At 43.5% G+C, this 18610-nt stretch overlaps 1 protein-coding gene across 3 annotated transcripts in view; it reads left to right on the forward strand.

The window, feature by feature from the left end:
* The window catches only part of FAM151B (family with sequence similarity 151 member B), an 88351-nt gene that overhangs the window by 8745 nt on the left and 60996 nt on the right, over positions 1-18610 (forward strand). For all 3 annotated transcript variants that reach the window (XM_032769582.2, XM_032769578.2, XM_032769579.2), the window contains exons 4-5: positions 13561-13778; positions 16133-16268. In XM_032769582.2, the coding sequence (XP_032625473.1) occupies positions 13561-13778; positions 16133-16268 (354 nt within the window). The remainder of the gene's footprint in view (positions 1-13560; positions 13779-16132; positions 16269-18610) is intronic.

Raw genomic sequence — 18610 nt, forward strand, 5'->3', positions numbered from 1 at the left:
TCAATCCCTGGTGGGAGGTCAGACAGAGGCCTTTCCCCGACCAGATCTAAGGACCAGGTGGTCAGTAATCCTCCATCAGATGCCCAGCTGCCACAGGTCACGTCGACTCCTGCCCCAGCAGGGGTCCAGTTGGGTCCGGACCCTCATCGCTTGTTGGCCCACCTCCAGGAAGACCTGCAGCTCCCCTCAATGCCAGAGGCATTCGAGGCTGCATCAGACCTTCTGGCACTTACGGTGGGAGAGGTTGCCAGCACCGTTTTGGGGCCAACTGCAATCCCTGGGCAAGCCGGTGATGATAGTGATGCATGCACCATCCCCAGTGCATAGCCCCCTGGCACCAGCCACCCTCATGGAGAAGCTGGTCCCGTCACCCAGTTTGTGGCACCAATGGGCTCCACTCGTCCGTGGTCATCCCAGCTGGAGACCTCAGAGTCGGAAGCATAGCCATCACACTCCAGTAGGAGCAGTAGGTCCTGCTCCCTCCAAGATTGCCACCTCTATCTGGGAACGTGACTGGGCCAGTGACAAGCTCCTCAGTGGCCATTCTGGATGCCCGGGACCTATCATCAAAGCCAAGGGGAGAGCCATGGTTCAAGATCAGCATTGGTGGTCTCGAGGTCTTTCAGGCCACTGCCCTCACCATTGGTACTGGAGATTTTGATGGTGACCCGGCTGACCTGCATACCAGTGTTGATGGAGGTAGCGCCAACTAAGGCACCGACTGCGGCACCAGAGGTCCTTGGTCTTCGGGACCCCAGAGGGGCCGAGGACAGAGAACAGGCTCCTGTGCTGGTCAGCCTCTCATCTTCCTCCTCCCCTGATGAGGCGGTGGCTGGCACATCAACTGCCCCAACCCTGGACGACGTCAAGGTCTTACAGCTGCTGCTGAGATGGGTGGCTCAGAACTTCTATATTAAAACAGAGGAGGTAGTGGAGGAGACTGGCCCGATGGTCAGTATCCTTTCCCCTCCTGGGCCATCCCATATTTTGCTGATGATGATCAAAACCATTAGTGAAGCCACTGACATACTGTGGTAGACCCCATCCTCATTGCATCTCACCATGAAAAGGTCTGAGCGGAGATACTTTGTCCCCTTAAGGGGGTATGAACACCTGTATACGCATCCCCCATGGACTCCCTGGTAGTGGACGTGGCCAACCAGCACGAGTGTCAGTGCTACCAGGGGTCCTCCCCAAAAAGTGGAGAGGCCAAAAAGTTGGACCTTTTTGGGAGAAAAGATTTACTTGACAGGAGGGTTGCAGCTCTGCATTGCTAACCATCAGGCGGTGGTCAGCAGATATAACTTTAATACATGTGGAGCCGTGACAAAGTTTACTGAACTCCTGTCTCCGGACTCTCTCACAGAGTTTTCTGCGCTAGTAGAGGAGGGCAAACTAATTTCCCGGGCGTCTCTGCAAGCAGCTTTGGATGCAGCAGATATGGCTCCATGCACCATGGCGACTGGGGTAGCCATGAGGAGGAGTTCCTAGCTGCAGGTCTCTGGCCTCCCGTATGAGATCCAGCAGACCATCCAGGATCAGACTTTATTTTCTGAAAAGACTGATTCCCGCCTGCACAGCCTCAAGGACTCTAGAGCCACCCTAAAGTCCCCTGGCCTTCACACCCCTGCCAACTAGCGGAGGCATTTTTTAACAGCCTCAGAATAGGCAAGAGGGTTTCACACAGGAGGAACAGAAATTCTAGAAAGACACCTCGTCCCTCAGTCTAAATCCTCCCAGGCCAAAACCAGGCCTTTAGAAAGTGCGCATGAGGATGGCGCACCAGTGCAAAGACAGGTTTCATCCCATCTTACCTTTTCGTTCCGTCTGTCCTTTCTACCCTGCGTGGGCCTGTATCACATCAGACGGTTAGGTGCTGTGCAGGATAGAGAGGGGATATTCATTCCAGTTCTCTTTCCTCCCTGCCCTTCCACTCCCTATCCTTGTCCCACTTCAGGGACTTGTTTCACGAGCAGCTCCTCATACAGGAGGTGCATTTGCTTCTATCGCTAGGGGCAGGGAAGAGGTTCCTCAGGAGCAGAAGGGCCAGGGCTTCTATTCCTGGCATTTCTTAATGCCAAAAGCCAAAGGCAGGCTCAGACCCATCCTAGGCCTGCGAGAGCACAAGAAGTTCATGAAGAAACTCAAGTTCCGCATGGTCTCTTTGGCCTCCATCATCCCTTCCTTGGATCCAGGGGACCGGAATGCCACCCTAGACTTGAAGGACGCGTACTTTCATATAGCAATCACACTGTCCCACAGAAGGTGCCTCAGGTTTGTGGTCAGCCACAGCCATTACCAGTTCACAGTCCTCCCATTCAGCCTCTCAGCAGTGCCACAAGTATTTACTAAGTGTATGGCAGTTGTGGTCACCTTTCTGCACAAGTGATAGTTACAGGTGTTTCCATACCTCGACGACTGGCTGATCAAGGGCTGCTCCAGGTCTCAAGTGGAGGCACAAGTCAACTTCATAAGAACGATGTTTGACACACTGGGCCTTCTCTTGAATGTGGGGACATCAATGCTGTCCCCGGTTCAGTGGATAGAATTTATAGGGGTGATACTGGACTCACTACAGGCCAGGGCATACTTCCCGGAATCGAGGTTCCAGGCCCTGGGGGACATCATTCGAGATCTCAGGCAGTTCCCCACCACCACAGTAAGGAATTGCCTGAAACTTATTGGACACATGGCCGCTTGTACCTATGTGGTGCAACACCTCAGGCTCAGGCTCCAGCTGCTCCAATCGTGGCTAGCCTCGGTGTACGAGCCAGTTTGGGACAGTGTGGACAAGGTTGTGACTCTCCCTCCCTTGGTCCTCGACTCCCTCTGGTGGTGGCCCGACCCGCAGGTAGTGTGCATGGGAGTCTCCTTCACAAATCCTCAGCCATCCCTCTCGCTGGTGACAGACGCGTCAGACTTGGCTGGGGTACGCACATGGGAGACCTTAGGACACAAGGCTTCTGGTCGCAGGTGGAGCTTGCTCTCCACATCAACATCAGAGAGCTGAGAGCTGTGTGTTTAGCATGTCAGACTTTCTGAGCCAACTTGGCAGAGAGTTGTGTATCAGTTATGACAGACAACACCTCAGCAATGTTTTATATCAACAAACGGGGGGGTGCATGCTCTTCTCCCCTGTGCCATGAAGCCCTCATGCTATCAGGGTTTTGTGTAGGTCATTCAATAAGCCTGCAAGCATTGTATCTCCCAGGAGTACAGAATGAGATGGTGGACCATCTCAGCAGGTCATTCATTCCACAGCCACAAGCGGTCCCTATGCCTGAACGTTGTGAACTCCATCTTCCAATGGTGGGCCTTTCCCCAGATTGATCTGTTCCCCATGTGATGCAACAGGAAGTGCCAGCAGTTCTGCTCCTTCCTGAATTACAGCCCGGGCTTCATTGCAGACGCGTTCCTCCTCCTGTGGGAAAGCCATCTCCTATACACATTCCCACTTATCCCTCTCATTCACAAGGTTCTCCTCAAGAAATGGAGGAAAGATGCTTCAGTGATATTGATAGATCCAGCCTGGCCCCACCAACACAGGTGAACATATCTACTCAAAATGTCCATGGAAGCCCCAGTCACCTTGCTGCTCTTCCTGGACTTAATAACTCAGGATCATGGCTGTCTCCAGCACTCGAAACTCGAGTCACTGCACCTCAACAGGGTAGAAGCTGCATGGCTGAACCCACTGGAGCTCTCCTGCTCGGACCCAGTCAGACAAGTACTCCTTGACAGTGGGAAACCCTCTGCCAGGGCTACCTATCTTGCCAAATTGAAGAGATTTTCAATCTGGTTGGCGGAACGCTGCTCGTCTCTGATGCTTGCATCTATACCACTTACATTGGACTACCTTCTCCATCTTAAGCAGCAGGAGCTGTCCATGTCATCAGTAAGGGTTCATTTTGCCACCATTTCTGCCTTCCATCCAGGTTCAGAGGGCTGCTCGGTCTTTGCCAGCCCTCTGGTCAGCCATTTCCAGAAAGGTCTCAACAGGCTGTATCCATAAATCTGACAACCGGTCCCGGCCTGGGATCTTCTCTGACCCCTTTGCTCACAGTGCACTCTACCAGGGTGCAAGCTTTTTCAGCAGCATTCCTGGAGCAGGTTCCCACCCAGGAAATATGCAGAGCAGCGATATGGTCCTCAATACATACCTTTACGTCGTGTTACATTAGCACCTAGCAGGTCAGAGACGACGTGGCCTTTGGTAGAGCAGTGCTCCAGTCAGTGGACATCTGAACTCTGACCTTGCCTCTGGATCTCAGGCTTGGAAGTCACCTGATTTGGAATTGACATGAACAAGCACTCGAAGAAATAAAAACGGTTACTTACCTTCTCATAACTGTTGTTCTTTGAGATGTGTTCTTCATGTCCATTCTAATATCCGCCATCCTACCCCTCTGTTGGAGTAGCTGGCAAGAAGGAACTGAGGGGGTGGCAGGGCCCTATATTAGCGCCATAAAGGTGCAACTCCACGGGGCGCCCAGGCCAACTCTGTGCATACTGCTAGGGGAAAACCTTTCGGTTGTCATGCAGGCGGCGCACACACACCTGATTGGAATGGACATGGACAACACATCTCAAAGAACAACAGTTATGAGATGGTGCGTAACCATTTTCTCCTCAGTGTATCTGTGGGATATTACTCTGGCTGAATACATAGTTAGATCAAAAGGAGTTGTTAAAGAAACCTGGCAGAAAGGTAAAACAATGGCCTGGATAAGGAGCCTATCCACTTCTCTAAGTCCTGTATATCTGTTGGCAAAATAAATCATACTTCATTTGGATTGTGGGATCCCACCCGAAAGAGAAGTGGAGGCAAGGGCTTGCAGCTTGCCACTTAAAGGTGGTTGCACATGGGAGACTGGAAAAGGATCTTGGAAAGAGCAGCCTACCCAGAGATGTGACACTGAGTACTCCCAACTGCAAGTGAAGTGTCTTGGAGATGTGCTTTGAATAATTAATGTGTTATAAAAATGCTGAGTGCTCTGAAAAAATCAGACCAATACCACAAACATTTTTTTACATTGACAAAACATTAAATAACCAGAATGAGAAATTGTAACAGCTTACATCATAAACAAAGAAGTGAAACATGCAATACAAAAGTTAAAAGCTGGGAAACATGCGGGTGAACACCCAATCACTGTGGAAATATATAAAGTTTGTGATGATGAGACAGTTGATAAAAATCAACAAACTTTTCAGTAAAGTTTGAGACCAGCAAAAACCCGCAGAACAATGAGAAAATGACATTGTAGTCCAAATACCAAAGAAAGGTGACTTAGATGACTGAAACAACTTGTGAGGTGTTACACTTTTTTCAGTGATAGGCAGAGTCTTTTGAAGTATCTTTTAATCAGACTAAGGTACTCTAGGGGGAATGCTGTGCCAAAAAAATTCTGCACACAATATTTTAAAATTTTGCATATTTTATTTGTTAAAATAACACATTATAATCATGCCAATTTCAATTATTTTGGTAATTTATTTCAAAATATCTGTCAGCAAGTATGTCTGTAACAATACAGAAAACAAAAAAGATTCAGAAAATATTTTTTGACAAATAGATTCTTTACTAAGCATATTAATACAGAACTCTGAGTAATAATTCATTAAATTACAATATAGAAATATATTTCTCACACCCTTCAGAAGTATTACACAGGCTTGGGGGAGTCAGGGGTAACGGAGGAGCTGAGGGAGAGGGAAGTAATTGCTGGGAACGAGTCTGAGTGAGAACCTAGAGGGTTGTTGGGTGTGGGTGGGAGAAGTATGGAACCGATTTTTTGCAGGGGGGGGGGAAGGATTGTTACAGAGCCTCCCTCATGCAGATCCTGGCTGACCCCTAACCTCTCTCATTCAGTAAGGCACATCTGCCTCCGTCCCCATATGTTCCTGCATAACCCCCATCCCCATGTGTCCCTGCACTTCCACTCAGCCGCTCCTCTTCTCCCATCTCCCCGTGTTCCTGCACTCTCACTTCCATTCAGCCCTTGCCCAAGTCTGTCTTCCCCACTAGCCCTTCTGACCCCCAGTCTGTGACCGCTGTCCCCCACAGCAGCCCGATATACCCCACGCTGTCCATTCTCCCATATCCCAGGCCTCTTGACCTGGTCCCCGAGCAGGGCGGTGTGAGGAACACAACTTTTTCTCTTTCCTATCTGCAGCTGAGGCTCCTCTGGCCCGGGAGCAGCTGCTCTCTGTTCTGGTGCCACAGCAGCCCTGATGGGCAAAAGACATAACTGCAGCATCTTTCCGGCAGAATGGATTTTCTGTGGAGAAAAAAAATTATGTGCATGGCATGAATTCTGCATATGTGCTGTGGCGCAGAATTCCCCCAAGAGTACTAAAGGAAACAGCTAAGGCAAAGCTAAGGGAAGAGCAGGGTGGATTTTGATCCAGAAGATCACATGTAGTCCAGATTTTCATCGTAGATTAATTGAAGAGAGTATCGAATAGCAAAAACCAATCATAAACTGCCTAGATTTTAAGAAAGCATTTGACAGAGCTAATCTCCAGGCAGCCTTATCAATATATGTGGCCTGCAGCAGATTGCCTGATTGGAGCAACAAAAGAATCTGTTGACTTTCGAGGAAGTCACCCCCTTCCTTTGATAAAAGACAGAGAGAGCATGGCAAATGTCTCTCCCTTTTATCATGTCCTTTCTTCCCTCTTGGCTTTGCACCCCCACTTCAGAGTCAGATGAGCATTACCTCATTGCAATTCTAAACTGACCCAGAGGGAAGGGAGTACTCCCTTGAGAGTCCAACAGATTCTTTTGTTGCTGCCTAAGACAGTGTCCTTTGTTCATGTGAGGCTGGGCTTGGTTTGTCCCATCCATGCCCTGATGAGGTGTGAACTGCCTCTCTGTTCTTAGAGAGTTTTTGCACGGGTTTGCTTTAAGCCATATACATTTTCAGCCTCATAACTATATACATGAAATTATAACCTATAACCTTACTACAACATTACTGTAACAATTACTGTAACATCACTATAACAACCATGCTCAGTGCATCATGAGCCTTCCGAAGACACTCAACATGACAAACTTTGCATTGGATACCACACAATCATTTTATAAAGATGAACATGGGAGTGTAGGGTGTTCCCCCGAGGTACAGAGCATCACACCTATTTAAGCCAGCAGGAGCCTGCTCCTATGTTACCTTGTTCCTGCTGCCTCAGCCTTGCCTCTCTCCTACCGCTGCCTTGAACGCTTCCTTGTCTTCTGTCCTGCTAGCTCCAGTTCCTGACTTCCAGCTTGACGTGTGGCTTTGGATTACCAACTCCAGATTGACCCTTGGCTCCAGCTTCCAACTACAGCTCTGACTTTAGTCCTTGGTTCCTGATGCCTGCTCTGACCACTAGGCTAGACTGCCCTGGTCCTGGTTGGCTGACACATCTTGAAGTGTTGTGGTATGCCAAAAATCAATAACATTATCATGGCTTTATCGAAAGGGGCAACATGCACAGTTAAAATAAACACAGGCTTGAGCAAATGTCTCAACATAGAAATGATGTCATTCTTTCACCTCTCCTGTTCGGTATTCCTATTGATTTCATTATGAGGAAAAGGGTAGATGGATAGAACACAGGCATTGCATGGTTCAACAAAAGTACACTAGAAGATAGCTGACGTAGCTCTTCTAAGTGTCAGCTCAACTAACATACAAGCAAAGGCGAAAACCTGTCCAGCATCTGAAAAAAAATGGGGATAATAATCAGTAGAGCTCGCTGAAAATTTTCCATTGGAATAATTTTCTGATGGAAAATTCCATATACTTGTGCCTTAATATGCATGCACAGTAGCTGTTTTTACAATCTATGTGGCGATTCCACCCGCACATTTTGAAGGGCATGATCAAACGTGCAATAGAAATGCAAAACTTGAAGGACAGTTGTAAATTGCTGTTTTATATCTTTTGTCCTTAATAATAGAACTATACCTTGACATTTACAGATTTTATTTGTTTATGAAAATACAGAATACATGGGTAGGCTAAATTCTTTTATTGTTATAGACTCTGGAGGTGTCAGCCAGAAATGGAGAAGGAAGGGGAAAGTGTGGTAGTTTAAAAAAATATATAGTTAAAACTCATTTTCAATTCACTCTTCTTTTTCCAAGCCGAGACAAGTTTTCTGCCAAATGCAATGTTTTACAAAAAAGTTTTAAAATAATGTTGCAGGTTAAAAATGTAATTTGTATAAAAACATTTTAAAAATACAATCACGTAGTACAAGCACAGCCAGGAGAGTAACATGAGAGAAGCTGCTCTTTTGGACTGTAGCTCTTTGGAAAAAGTACTCCTGGGGGAATTCTGCACCAAAAAACTTAAAATTCTGCATATTTTTAATCAAAAAAGTGCGATATAATCCAGCTGGTTTCAATTATCTTGGTAATTTATTTAAACTACAATACAGTGGATGGAGAATGGGTGTGGGGAGCATTGGAGGAAATCCCCAACCCCCCTCTGTCTAATAGTAATATAGCTAGTATTGACCCTTTACTTCTAATTATTAGTCGACAAATATATGCAGTCATATCCTTAAGTGTTACATCATAGGCAAGGGAAGAACAAGTGAAGGCTGGGGACTCAAATTCACAATTTATACTGGCTACTGACCATCTCCAGGAAGGGCAGTAGCAAACAGTTCACGGAGCACATTTTGAGAGTTGAAAAATTTTGACCAGTTCTAATCACTAAAGCACCGTAAGCATTTATAAGGTCATACTGTTCTTTACAATAAGACTCCTTTACACCACTCTGGCAATCTCCATGCTGGAATTTAACAGTGAGAAGGAAGAAAGAAAAGGTAAGAGAAGATACAGCCATGGGCAGAAGAATGGACATAAAGAGGAAGGGTAGTGTAGATACCAGTCTAAATAGGTGATGCTGGTGGTAGAATGTCTGTGCCTAATCGGGTAAAGAATGTCAGTGAAGCCAAACGGCAAAAATCAAGATGTCTGTACACTAATGCGAGGAGCCTAGGTAACAAAATGGAGGAACTAGAGCTACTGGTGCAGGAAGTGAAACCAGATATTATAGGGATAACAGAAACATGGTGGAATAGTAGTCATGACTGGAGTACAAGTACTGAAGGCTATATGCTGTTTAGGAAAGACAGAAATAAAGGCAAAGGTGGTGGAGTAGCATTGTATATCAATGATGAGGTTAACCGTAAAGAAATAAGAAGTGATGGAATGGATAAGACAGAGTCTGTCTGGGCAAAAATCACACTGGGACAGAACAACTAGAGCCTCCCCTGAGATAGTGCTTGGGTGTGCTACAGGACTGCCGGGCTCTGATTTGGATATGGATAGAGACCTCTTTAAATGTTTTTAATGAAGTGACACTAATGGGAATGTTGATCATGGGAGGACTTATACTTCCAGATAGTAACGGGAGGACAAGTGCTACGTATACAATAATAGGGCCAGATTTTCCTGGAGTGATAGCGGATGGATTTCTTCACCATAGTTGAAGAACACACAAGAAGGATCCATTTAGATTGTGGGTTTGGTGAGCAGTGAGGACCTTGTACGAAGAATGGTTGTAGGGGACACCTTTGTTCGAGTCTGATACATTGAGGCTAAATTCAGTTCAAACTACGGTGGAAGGATAAACAAAATAGATTGGAGCTAGGGGCTTGATTTTCAAAAAGGGCCTAACTTTAAAGAATTAGGGAAATTAGTTAGGAGAGTGGATTTGGACTTAAGAACTTTGGTGGATCTAAAAGGCAGAGGAAGGCTGGAATTACTCCAAGTCAAAGCTGCGAAACTATCAGACGCTGCATCCCAAAAAGGGAGAAAAAATCCATAAGGCACGAGGTGTAGACCAGTGGAAATGAGCAAGATCCAGAGAGGTGATTAGAAAAAGCAGAAACGCCTACAAGGAGTGGAAGAGGGCAGGATAGCAAGGAAAGCGTTACCTTAGTGAGGTCAGAAACATGTAGAGATGAAGTGAAGAAAGGGTAAAAGCCCTGTAGAGATGGACCTTGCAAAGGGAATTAAACCAATAGTAAAAGGTTCTGTAGCCATATAAATAAAGAAGAAAACAAGGAAAGAAGAAGTGGGACACTAAACACTGAGGATGGAGTTGGAGATTAAGGATACTTAGGCATGGCCAGTATCTAAATAAATACTTTGCCTCAGTCTTTCATAAGGACTTAATGAGGAGCTTAGGATACGTACGGGATGACAAATGGGATGAGGCAGATGGAGGTAGATATCACACAATCTGAGGTAGAAGCCAAAACCAAACAGCTTAATTGGGACAAAATCGGGGGCCCAGATAATCTTCATCCAAGACTATTAAAGGAACTGGCATATGAAATTGCAAACCCATTAGCAATAATTTTTAATGAATCAGTAAACCAGGGGTTGTACCGTACGACTGGAGAATGCTAACATAGTTCCCTATTTTAGAAGGGAAAAAAAGTGATCCGGCAGTAACTATGCGCCTGTTAGTTTGACATCTGAGTAGTCTGTAAGTTTGGGAAAAATTTTTTGAAGGAGAAAGTAATTAAGGACATGAGGTCAAGTGGTACATTGGGAACAGATTACAACATGTTTTACAAAAGCGTAGATTGTGCCAAACCACCTGATCTCCTTCTTTGAGAAGGTAACAGCTTATTTAGACAAAGGAAATGCAGTGGATCTAATTACTCGATTTCAGTAAGGCGTTTGATCACGGTTCCACATGGGGATATTAGTTTAAAATTGGAAAAGGATGGGGTGAATAAGAAAATTCAAAAGGTGGATAAGAACTGGTTAAAGGGAGTCTACACGGGTCATACTGGAAGAAGAGACCTGTCAGGCTGGAAGGAGGTTACTAGTGGAGTTCCTCAGGGATCAGTTTTTGGGACCAATCTTATTTAACCTTTTATTACTGCTTTGGCGCAGAAATGTGGGATGTGCTAAATAAGTTTGCGCGGCTGACAAAAGCTGGGAGGTATTCGCTAACACAGAGAAGGACCGGGAAATATCAACAGGAGATCTGGGATGACCTTGTAAAACTGCATAATAGTACAGGATGAAATTAATAGTGAAAAGGTAAGGTCATGCATATTAGGGATTACTAATAAGAATTTAGTTATAAATTGGGGGAACACATCAAGTTGGAAGATAACAGAGGAGGAGAAAGGACCTCGGAGTATTGGTTGACACAGGATGACTGAGCGCCAATGTGATATGGCTGTTAAAAAAGCTAATGGCGTTTTAGATGCATCAGGTGAGGTATTTCCAGTAAGTTAGGGAGTTTAGTAGCCGTTATTATAAAAAGGCTCGTGGGAGACCTCATCTGGAATTACATGTTGCAGTTCTGGTGTCCCATGTTAAGAAGATTGAATTCACACTGGAAACAGGTTCAGAGACGGGCTACTAGGATGATCGAAGAATGGACGAACCTGTCTTATGAAAGGAGACTCAAAAGTTAGCTTGTTTAGGTCTAACCAAAGAAGGTGAGACGGGATACGATTGCTCGTTTATAATAGATCAGAGGGATTAATATTACGGGAGGGAAGGAATTATTAAGCTATACGCAAGTGGACACAAGAACAAATGGGTATAAACTGGACACTAGGAAGTTTAGACAAGGTTTCTAACCATTAAGGAGTGAAGTTCTGGAACAGCCTTCCAAGGGGAGTAGTGGGGGCAAAAGACATATCTGGCTTTAAGACTAAGCTTGATAAGTTTATGGAAGGGATGGTATGATGGGCTAGCCTAATTTTTGGCAATTGATCTTTGATTATCAGCAGGTAAGTATGCCCAATGGTCTGTGATGGGATGTTAGATGGAATGGTATCTGAGTTACTGCAGAGAATTCTTTCCTGGGTGCTGGCGGGTGAGTCTTACCCACATGCTCAGGGTTTAACTGATCGCCATATTTGGGGTTGGGAAGGAATTTTCCACCAGGGCAGATTGGCAGAGGCCCTGGAGGTTTTTCGCTTTCCTCTGCAGCGTGAGGCATGGGTCATTTGCTGGAGGACTCTCTGCAGCTTGAGGTCTTCAAACCACAATTTGAAGACTTCAGTAACTCAGACATAGGTTAGGGTTTTGTTATAGAAGTGGATGGGTAAGATTCTGTGGCCTGCATTGTGCGGGAGGTCAGACTAGATGGTCATAATGGTCCCTTCTGACCTTAAAGTCTATGAGTCTATAATGTAAAGGAGCCTTAAAATTTCTCATCTGTGTTATACTTCTGGAGGATTCACTAAAAACAATGGGAACAATTCACTCAGCAGGCAGGCTGCTACAGTCTCCTTTGCCTGAGGGAACAGAGCCTGCCCCACATCTACTTCTTCAGAAATACCCCAAACTCCTGCCCCTCCATGCCAAGAGTGCTGCAATAGCGAGTGAGAGGGACAGAGTGTCTCTCTCTCTCTCTCTCACACATGACTACCCAGCCCCCACCCCACCCCAGCTGATGATTTTCGTCTCTACCGGCTGCTCTGGGTGCCCAAACCAACCTATCTGCACTGCCAGGGAGTGGGCGCATGACCGCTCTTGCAGCTTGCCATTGCTTCCCCATCAGAAGTAATTTTTCTGCAAGTAAGCAAAGAAATCTGCAGGGGCTGTGAATTCTGCACATGTGCAATGACGCAGAATTCCCCCAGAAGTAATAAAGCTGTTCCAATATTAGAGATCTGTACAGTATATATACAGAAACCTTTTGCATATTACTCCTGTTGGTTATCCTTTTAATCTGCTCCATCAGCATGATTGACCATGTAATCCCAGTTTTTATGCTGTCTTTGGACACTGGCATTATGGTGGCACAATGGGGTGCTGGTCCATGAGTAGGGCTCCTAGGCACTACGATAATACAAATAATATCAGTTTGGGTCTTATGTGCCGCTTAATTCAAAGAGCTTGGAATATTAACGTAAGAACAAGAAGAAGCAGGCAGAAGCTCCACCTATAAAGTGTTTCTGGGGAGAAAAAAAATTATTTCCTTTTTGTCTAGGGAAATCTGCAGGCTTTTAAAGTATATTCTGAGATGCCTGATATTTATTTTTTGGATTCAGTAGTTTGTAGCAGTGTTAGTTCAGAGACATCTGGAGCCCCTGCAAAACAAATAGATCCTTCAGCTGCAGTACCCAAGACGGTGTGTGACATTTCTCATCCATCTGTCTTAAATATGCCAAGTGGCGAAAGGAAGAGAGTAAGTATACATGTTTGTGAGTTAGACAGAGAAATAGTCTATTAAACAGGAGAAGGTGGGAATCTCAACCAGGGCACAAAGAAGAGAAGAGGAAAACGTCTTGATTTATCAGGCAACTCACCCCAGAGCTCTCAGTGAGCATGAAGCTTTCCATACTCCATACCATGCAACAGTGAGGCATAAATTTGCCCACATGATCTTTGTAATCTGGATAGGATTGGGATGGGGCCTCATAAACAAGGGTGCCCCAGCAGCTGATTAACAGCATTGCCTGAACTAGCCCTAGCTTGTAGAAACAGTTTCAAAGAGTATGTGCGTATTGTATTTTTTCTTATCATATCACTAGGAATCTGTTGTCTTGCTGATAGTGTGTTTATCTTTACAGTCTAGCTGCGGTGAAGCCCTCTATGATGCTTCTTGAAGGCATAAAGTTGCATCTGAGGCGACCTGTCTGGATTAATGCAGACATTCTCCCTGGACCTAATGGAACTAACACTGTCGTGGATGCAAAAAGATTTCTTGACACTGTAACTTCATTCTGCCCGGATGTGACCTTATCGTTAGGCTGGACAACTGAGTGGCAGCCTCAACAATGCAATAAAGGTAAAGATGGAAGAGTTATACGCTGCAGGGCTTGAAGTTGCCTCCACATTTGCCTCAATAACATAGATGCAATTTCTTTTGCATACATCTGTGTCAGTTTTTTAAAACTGTAATTAGTATAAATAAAACAGACTAAAAGACAGTAATTATTAAATTTGTCATTTTGCAACTTAGTATATAGAATTGGAAAATAGGGTTTATGAACATATATAAAGCCACTATATTTCTGTTACTGAAGTTAACTGTATTTATTTTTTAACCTGTTCCTTAGGGTATCAGGCCTTTTACAGTGCTGCTGCCAGTCCTTCCAGCTGTCAATATTTCAGTCCCATCTTGGGCAAAACTTCAACTTAATTACTGCAAGATCAGGCCCTTAGTATGAATGTTCTATTAAATTAATCCTTGTTCAGACTTCTGCAATAATTAGGAGCAATGAGATGGTTCAAGACAGTTTGTTAGTTCAAACAAGATCCTTAATATGTCCTACAAATTTTTTTAAATTGTGAAGCTGAATTCTTTGCAAGGGTTTTGTAAATCAGGCCATGTTCACTTCTGCATGCTGATTATCCATGAATTTTTAAAAAGTGACATTTTCAAAAGTCAAAACAAATCTGACTATCCAAGGAAGTGTAATATGTGTTTAAATATTTAATTACAGTTCACATCATTTTATGCATACTGGTATTACTCAGACAGGAGCTTTTGTTTCACTCTTACCTAACTTTATAATATTAAAAAGCAGCTGATCTTCTATAATTGCAACTATTACATTTTCACATCAAAGCTGAGAAACAGAAATGAAAGGCTTATGATATGTGCACTTGTAAAAGACAGCAAAAACAATACTTAGCAGCTAACGGCACTCATTCTGACACTTGTTAGTTTAAAACTTCACACAGGTACAGGTGGTTGGTACAACATAACTAGTACTGGACACATAGATTCCAACTAATTGTTTCTGCTTTTGAGGAGATATTTCTTGAAAAACTTTGTTTTCAGAAGAGGCTGGCGTAGTATGTAAGTAAGAGGAATGTTAGAATAAGATAAGGTGACAGTTAACTATGTATTGCCCTTGCTGTCAGCCTAGGTTTTTTTTGGTCTTCCTGTAATCAGGTTGTAACACTGTTGTGTTGTTTTAGGCAGGAGCAGCTAATCATGTTTTGATAACAGGGCTGTCTGGTCCTTCTTTCTCCCAGCTCTCTGTGCAATACAACATTCCAGAGTGCATTGCCCCAAGTGGTGATGTTGGTACTTTGTGGATAAAGTTGCCTGGGCATTTAATTCCTGGCTGGGGCACTATGTGATATCAGCTCCGTTTTTTTCCCCAGAGTTCTTTCATACACACAGAGGAAAACAGTGTGATAGATGTGAATGTACAAATACATTTGATGCTTGGCTGTTGTGCACAATGTGATTGTATGGACACAGTGTAACTGCACTTACTGTAACTGGATATTTGAGGTGGTTATTACCTGCTTATTAAATCACAGTTCTACTTATAGGCTGGGCCTACATTCATCTTTTCCCCAAAAAGTTTGCACTTTTCTAACACTGCTGCAGCTTCACCAGTGACAGCAACAGTAGGAGCACTGGTGTAGACAAGATGCCGCTGGCCACTAGTGTTTTTACCACTGTGATGTTATAGGTGGCACAGATAGCAATGCCTGTAGTTAAGGTTACCTGACACTTCCCATTAAATTAAAGAACAAATAATTTTTTTCTAGCTTTGAAGCTTGCAAAAATAGATGTTAAAAGCAAGCAATTCTTAAACTGTGTTAAGTTGCTTGCTTTTAAACATATTTTCTTCAAGCTCTAACTAAAATATTTTTAGCCACCTCATTTCTGTATAACTTAAAATGATGTTGGTTGTTTCCTTTATTCTTTCTGAAATAGTCTTTGAAAGAATAAGAAAAAAGGTAGTTCTCAGAGTTTTTATTTTTAAAGGGTCACTCATGTTAAAAATCGTGTATCCGTTGAAGTCAATGGCAGAATTCCCAATTACTTCAGTGGGGCCAGGATTTCCTCATAACTAGTATTTGACAATATTACAAATAACACTTAAGTGAAACACAGAATTTACAAATATATTTTATTTTTCACTATTTATGCTGATATTTACTTCTGGCATTTTTCTGAACTTTGACAGTGAAAATGAGTAGTCAGTTTCATTTTTGTTCATAGTCTTTTTTTGTTCAATTTCATTTTTAGAAATAGTAGATTTTCACAAAATCCAAATGTCGACAGTATGGAACAGTGTTATATCTTTTCTAACTATTTTATAAATCATGATACCTTTATATTCTGACAGAAGGTGGAGAGTTTTTTAATACTGCATCAAATTCTCTTTCCAATAGGATACAGTTGGGCAATGGTGAAAGAGATGGCTCAAATTTGTGACGCACTTACTCAGCCTGTAACGTTCCCTGTTAGAGCAGCTTTGGTACGACAGTCAAAATCTGAGTTGCTTTGGTTATTACAGAAGTCAAACAGGTAAATTTGAAGACTTCTTATTTAGTTATTTGCATGATAAAGGCAGATACCAGTCAGATGTTACATATTTATTATATCCACACATGTTACAAACCATATTAAAAAGCATTTTTTTTAAATTACCATATTCAGTTTTAAAATTTGTTTTGTCATGTATTAATTTGCATTCAAGATAGCTACTACATTATCAATAAAAGAGCAAAATTAAATTATTTTTTTAAATGGGAATTTTCCCCATAAAATATATGGACTAAAGATATTCAGTTTGCCATAATAAAGTGGGGCAATTTATGTGTGTGCAAAGTATTCTGCTAAACTTATTTTTCATAACTGAATCTGCAAAGGCTTGAAACTAAGGCTACGTCTACACTGCACGATTAATTCGAAGTAGTTTAAACCGATATTACAAAACCGATGTTATAAAATCGGGTTTGCGCGTCCACAGTGCAATCACAAAATCGATTGCTTGCGTCCCTGGTCCAAGGCTACATTGATTTAAGGAGCAGTGCACTGTGGGTAGCTGTTCCTCAGCTATCCCATAGTTCCCACTTCCGTGTTGAGAGCACAGTGCCTGATGGGCAGAAAACATTGCCCGAGTGTGCTGGGTACAGCCTCACCCTCCTTTGTGAAGGCAGAGACAACCCTTTGGCGCCTTTTTCGTAGAGTGCATTGAGCAAACGCCATGCACAGCAATCTTTCCTTTTTTTTCACTTGGTTGGGGGGGGGGGGGGGAAAACTGAGGAGCTGTTCCTGAACCACGCCAGACACTGTGTTTGAACTACAGACATTTGGAGCTCAGCCAGAATGGAAATATTTCAGACACTGCTGTGGACTGTGGGATAGCGGGAGTCCTCAGTACCCCCTCCCTCCCTTTGAGCATCCATTTGAGTCTTCTGGCTTCCCATTACGCTTGTCACGCAGCGCTGTGTATCCTGCAGTTTTTATTCAAACGCTTTGGCATTTCGTGTTCTGTAACGGAGCAGGATACAACAGATTTGTCTCCCCATACAGCGATCAGACTAGTATCTCCCGTACGGTCCATGCTGGAGCTCTTTTGGATTTGAACGTGCATCGCCAGCCGTGCTGATCAGAGCTCCACGCTGGACAAGCAGGAAATGTAATTCAAAAGTGCGGGGCTTTCCTGTTTACCTGCCCGCTGCATCCGAGTTCAGATTGCTGTCCAGAGCGGTCAGTGGTGCACTTGGGATACCGCTGGAGGCCAATAACGTCGATTCCGTCCACACGAACCCTAATCCGAGTTATCACTATCGAATTAGCGCTACTCCTCTCGTTTGGGAGGAGTTCCGAAATCGATTTAAGGAGGCGGTAAAATCGATATTAATGACGACGTCATGTGAACGGATACAGCGTTAAATCGGTATATCGGCCATTAAACCGATTTAAAGTCGCAGTGTAGACCTGGCCTAAGACACAAGCACTATGTTCCATCACAAAGATTTCTCAACTCAAATGTAGTCAAATAGACTCAATAGTTTAATCTCACAGTTTGGAATCAATTCAAACCAATTTAAACAGTTGCATTTTGTATATACTTTGTATTAGATTCAGTGTTTACATTTCATGAAATGAATACAATGCATTACATGTATTTCATGAAACCCTAGAAGGAGTTCCATTCAATAGCCCATGTCACTCAGTCAAGTTGATATTGGTTATATTCCAATTGATTTATTTTATAATTATATAGTAAAAATAATTATACTTATAGTAAAAATAATTATATATCATGAAATATTTTCACTATAAAAACAAAAAATAGCATGTTTCGATTCACCTAATACAAGTCCTGTAGTGCAAACTCTTTATTATGAAAGTTGAACTTACAAATGTAGAATTATGTAAAAAAATACTGAATTCAAAAACAAAACAATGTAAAGCTTTAGAGCCTACGAGTCCACTCAGTCCTACTTCTTGTTCAACCAATCGCTCAGACAGGCAAATTAATTTACATTTTCAGGAGATAAGGCTGCCCACTTCTTGTTCACAATGTCACCTGAAAGTGAGAACAAATATTCTCATGGCACTGTTGTAGCTGGCATCACAAGATATTTACGTGCTAGATGTGCTAACTATTCATATGCCCCGTCATGCTTCAACCACCATTCCAGAGGACATGCATCCATACTGATGACGGGTTCTGCTTGATAACAATCCAAAGCAGTGCGGACCGACGGATGTTCATTTTCATCATCTGAGTCAGATGCCACCAGCAGAAGGTTGATTTTCTTTTTTTGGTGCTTTGGGTACTGTAGTTTCCACATCAAAGTGTTGCTCTTTTAAGACTTTTGAAAGCTGATCCACACCTCCTCCCTGTCAGATTT

Source organism: Chelonoidis abingdonii, chromosome 6 (genome assembly GCF_003597395.2).
Source record: "Chelonoidis abingdonii isolate Lonesome George chromosome 6, CheloAbing_2.0, whole genome shotgun sequence".
NCBI lineage: Eukaryota > Metazoa > Chordata > Testudines > Testudinidae > Chelonoidis > Chelonoidis abingdonii.